At 40.8% G+C, this 5596-nt stretch overlaps 1 protein-coding gene across 1 annotated transcript; it reads left to right on the forward strand.

Moving 5' to 3' along the window:
- Positions 1–4636: 4636 nt before the first annotated feature.
- Positions 4637–5596, forward strand: LOC136392967 (olfactory receptor 13C7-like). The gene has a single exon (XM_066365655.1). The coding sequence runs from the start codon at positions 4637–4639 to the stop codon at positions 5594–5596; it is 960 nt and encodes a 319-aa protein (XP_066221752.1).

Genomic DNA, 5596 nt, shown 5'->3' on the forward strand with positions numbered 1-5596 from the left:
ACAACCATTATGGAAAAAAGTATGGTGGTCCTTCAAAAAATTAAGAATAGAACTACCATAGAATCTAGCAATCCCTCTACTGGGTATCTACCCCCAAAGACTCAAAAACATTGGTACGTAAAGATACATACAGCCCCATGTTCATCACAGCATTATTCATAGTGGCCAAGACATGGAAACAACCAAAGTGTACCTTGATAGAGGATTGGATAAAGAAGATGTGGTACATATATACTATGGAATACTACTCAGCCATAAGAAATGATGACATAGTGACATTTACAACAACATGGATGGACCTTGAGCACTTATTCTGAGTAAAATAAGTAAATCAGAAAAAGCTAAGAACTGTATGAGTTCACACATAGGTGGGATATAAAACAGACTCATGGACATGGATAAAAGTGAAGTGGTTACCAAGGGGAGTGAGACATTCAGGGAGGGATGGGGAAGGGTGGGGGGATGCATCTAAAGAGGGACAAATATAAGGTGATGGAAAATGATTTGATTCGGGTGATGGGTATACAACATAATCCGTAGTTCAAATGCTATAGAAATGTTTACTTGAAACCTATGTACTCTTACTGATCAATGTCACCCTGTTAAATTTAATTTTTTAAATAAAAATTTTTAAAAAGAAGCAATTAATTAATGCATAAATAAGTGAACAACCGATCAATGTTTCTCTCTCTCTAAAAAATAATACATTAATTAATTAATTTAAAAATTATATAATAATACTACACAGAAATAAAAATAATAAAATATAGACACATCATAGTCAAATTGCTTAAGAGGAAAGATGAAGAGATAATCCTAAAAGCAGATTTGAATGACTGGTGGCTTTTTATCAGAAAAAAACAAGCTAGGATACAGTGAACAACCTTTAAAAAAATTTTTTTTAAAGAAAAGAAACCATTATTCCAGAATGCTATAACCAGCAAAAATCTTTCAAGAATAAATACAAAATAAAGGTTAATTTAGATAAATAAAAACTAAGAGTATTTCCAGTAGATCGATATTACAAGAAATGCTAGAAGAAGTTCTTTGTGTTAAAAATTTATGATACCAAATGGAAACCCAGTTTTTTAAGAAGGTAAATTTTTATTTACTGAAAATAAAAATTTTGCATATATAGAAAACTCCTTTTTTCTCTTAATTTAATATTTATATGAGCAATTAAAGCTGAAACTATAACATTATATTGTGTGATTTTTGGTTTATGTGGCTCTAATACAGATTATTTAGATCTAAGTACAGATTATCTGGTTTCTGCTTCAGGGTTTCATAGGACTACTATCAAAATATTGGCTAGGGCTGGGATCTCATCTGAAGGTTTGACTGGGGAGTGCTTACTTCCAAGTTTATATACAGAGATATTGGTGGGATTCAGTACCTTGAGGGTTGCTGGTCTGAGGACCTCAGTTCTATACTGTCTGTTGCCCAGAGACTTCTTCAGTTCCTTGCCAAATGGGTTTCTCCAATCTGACAGTTTGCTTTATCAAACCCAGCAAGAGAGTGTGTAGTCTTTGGTTAAAAGCAAGTCACTGATGGGAAGGAAAGTACACAAGGGTATATATCCTAGTAGGCAAGAATCACTGTGACCATCTTAGAGGCTGCTTCCACTTTCCACAGTCCACCAACATAGAATGGCTGCCTGGGACTTTATTCAGTACCTTTCATTCCATGAAGTTTTTTAAACAAATGACTAGTTGAGGCTGTAGAAAAAATACTCAAGCCCAAGACCTGTGGCAGCCTCTGTCCCCAACATGGTTTTCCTCTTTGTCCTATTCGTTGCCTATCTCTCTCTTTATTTGTAAATTTCTCCTTCATTGTTCAAGGCCTGGCCAGAAACTGCTTCCTCCTTAAAGTCTTCCCAAAGCTCTAAGTGGAATTTTTCCTAAGTGTCCAGTCATGACCTTGAGCACTTGGTTTATAAGCAATGTGCCCAGAGCTTCTGGTTCCATGTGTCACAAGCATAGCATGTTTATAAATAATTCTTATCGTCCCAGCTGCTCTTTTTAAGAATGTTAAGCATCTGGAAGTTTTCAGAAATTCAGTTAGGACATGGAAATGCTTCCCTTGATGTCCTTCAGTGGCTTAAGAATGGAAAGTTCCAGGAGGAACAAAGGAAGGAGAAAAAGAAGTCTTTCTGGAGTGCTTTCAGCATAATTGGATCTTGGGGACATTGATTCAGAAGTACAAAAAGTTTTCTGATTTTCTATGTTTCGTTTCCAAACTTTTAATCACTCTGGGGAACACAGTAGTTCCAATTATAGTGCTGATTTCAAATTTCCTTCTATGTTTTCAGAAGTATAAAAAGTTTTCCTTCTATGATTTTGTTTCCAAACTTTTAATCACTCCGGGGAACACAGTAGTTCCAATTATAGTGCTGATTTCAAATTTCCTTCTACGTTTACTAGTTGCTCCTTTGGGTATTTTGCCTAAAACACAGAACAAGACAGAGTGGGGAAAGCTGGCTTTCACCACTTCTTCAACTCAGAGGTGGATGTCTCAGCCTGGGCCTTTCAAACTGGTGTTGCTATTTCTGGTCCATGTCTGTTCCCAAGACATAGGGACCCTTTCTCAGTAGCTTCCTGATCAAGGTGAGCAAGAATTCTTATAAGAGTAGTAATCCTTAATCTTTTATTAGCACAGTAACATTTTCAGTTTCTGGATTTTTTTTTTTCCCCAAAGGGGTTGGGGCTTGAGCAGGGAAGAAATGATACAATTTCAGTGGTACCAAGAAAACTGAGGGCCACCTAGCTCCCCTTATTCCTGGGTCAGAAAAGCTGAGATGGTAAGAAACCTTTGAAACTTTTCAGTTTCATTTCATGGACTCACCTAACTTCAGAGCCACCTTGAGAAAGGAGAGGGTCTCCTGGTTTCAGAGCCTCCTCTTGTACAACTCCTGGGAACACCATTCACACTATAGCCATGGGTGTGGCTAGAGTTGTACTGAAATGGCGCTCCAGAGGACATCATTTATGTTATCTGCAATGTATGTGGGGTCCCTTGGAGCTGTGTATCACTGTGCCCTGGACTCAAAGTGGCCTCATGGCCTGAGCAGCCCAGACTTTCTGAGCCTTCCTTCCCCATTTCAACAGGAGGAGCTCTGCTTTACATTTGAGGGTTTTGAATTTAAGAAAACAGAAGTTCTCTTTTATAAAGAATTTGAACATCATCGACCTCTTCTAGTCCTGATACAGACTGGGATAAGCTGAGGGTTGAAGAGAGAGAAGGAGTACTAAAGTCTACACAGCAGGTTAGACGTTTAAACAGACTGTAGCCCAAATCTGTGGCTTACAGACCTGATGACTTTCCACAAATTCAGTGCAATTCCAGAAGGAAGATAACCACCATTATATGGATGAGAAAACCTCACAAAGCTGCCTGCTTGATTCGATATTAATAATTTTCTAATACTCCAGAGCTCTGCAAATAATGAAGCACACTGGTACTATAGTAACCTCTTCATCATTAGAAGGGATCAAGTTGAAACTGAAAAGCCATGTGTCAGGATGGTGCAGAGAAAGATCTAGAGTGGGAGTGAGTGTTGGACTAGATTATTTGGGGAGCATGATTAGTGACAGGATATTAGTCTGGGTGACATACTTAAGCAACTGAGCCATCCAGAGGGATGGTGATCCAATAGAATTATAATTTTTAAAAGGACTGCTTTAGTTACCTAAGAGAACTAGATTTCCAGAAGCTGTGACCCATTGATAGTTCTTGGAGTTTGTTCTCTGCTTATATTCATGGAACATCAGATTCAAACGATTAAGCATATATCTGCATTTCCAGAGCATGACCTCTCCCTTTTCCCTTCTATCTCTCCATGTCCAGTCTCCTTTTGTCCTTAAAATCCCAGCTGGATTCTATATCACCTAAGGAGCCTTTTATGACCCCTATTCCCACCAATACACCAAGTGCCGTTTCAGATGCTCTGGCCTCTCCTAAATCCTGCTGCTTCCCCTCCCTGCCAAACCATGAGCCCATTTAAGTCTGGGCTACAGGTCACCCTTATTCCTCATAGTAATTGTTATACCTACAATACTGAGAGATTAACAAGTGTTTTGGTGGATGGATGTTCAGACACAAACAAAAGGATGGATGGTATAGATGGATGGAGGGATGGATGGATGGACATATGGATGAATTGGTGGATGAAAAGCCCTGGAGCTGGTGTTGCCCATGAGGAAGGAGATCTTGGGAACAACAAGAGTATGCTTTCTGTGAGAATCATCTGGAGAGAAGAAATAAAGTGAGTATTCGTTACTAATCATATCACTAGCACCTGGCACAAGTGGGAGAAAATGAAGCAAACTTAAAATAATTTTTATGATTGAAGCTTAAGGAAATGAATTGCCACCCAAGACACAGAATCACTACAATGAATGTGTTATGTGTCTTGTCTGTGATTAAAGGCATTAAATTATCAGAATCCCCATTTTAAACATTGTAAATTTGATGACCTATTTCTTCTTTTTTTGAAAAGAAATAGAAACTGTGGACTTTCAGATTCCTAATGACTCAGCCTGACTGAACTCAAGACCAGATTCCCTGCACCTATGCAAAGCAAAGAATGTTGAGTTTGGATCTCAGTATTTTCTTTAGTTGAAAGAGGAGACCTATCATGGAAAGGGCCAACCAGACAGCCTCTGGGATAGAGTTCATTCTCCTGGGCCTCTCAGCCCACCCAAAGCTGGAGAAAACACTCTTTGTGTTCATCCTGCTGACGTACCTGGTGATCCTGCTGGGCAACGGGGTCCTCATCCTGGTGACCACCCTTGACTCCCACCTGCACACACCCATGTACTTCTTCCTGGGGAACCTCTCCTTCCTGGACATCTGCTATACAACCTCCTCAGTACCCCTTATTCTTGACAGCTTCCTGACCCCCAGGAAAACCATCCCCTTCTCAGCCTGTGCTGTGCAGATGTTCCTCTCCTTTGCCATGGGAGGCGTAGAGTGTGTGCTTCTGGGCATGATGGCGTTTGATCGCTACGTGGCCATCTGCAACCCCCTTAGATACCCTGTGGTCATGAGTAGGGCTACCTATGTGCCCATGGCTGTTGGGTCCTGGGCAGCTGGTATTACCAGTTCAGTAGTTCAGACATCCCAGGCCATGAGGCTGCCCTTCTGTGGGGACAACATCATCAACCACTTCACCTGTGAGATCCTGGCTGTCTTGAAATTGGCCTGTACTGACATCTCCATCAATGTGATCATCATGGGAGTGACAAATGTGATCTTCTTGGGAGTCCCAGTTCTTTTAATCTTTGTCTCCTACATCTTCATCCTCACTGCCATCCTGAGGATCCCTTCAGCTGAGGGCAGGAAAAAGGCCTTCTCCACCTGCTCTGCCCACCTCACAGTCGTGGTCGTCTTCTATGGGACCATCCTCTTCATGTATGGGAAACCCAAATCCAAGGACCCGCTGGGAGCAGACAAACAGGACCTTTCAGACAAGCTCATCTCCCTCTTCTACGGGGTGGTGACCCCCATGCTCAACCCCATCATCTACAGCCTCAGGAACAAGGACGTGAAGGCTGCTGTGAGGAACCTGCTGAGTCGGAAACACTTCACCCAGTGA

The sequence above is a fragment of the Saccopteryx leptura genome, chromosome 2 (genome assembly GCF_036850995.1).
Source record: "Saccopteryx leptura isolate mSacLep1 chromosome 2, mSacLep1_pri_phased_curated, whole genome shotgun sequence".
Lineage (NCBI taxonomy): Eukaryota > Metazoa > Chordata > Mammalia > Chiroptera > Emballonuridae > Saccopteryx > Saccopteryx leptura.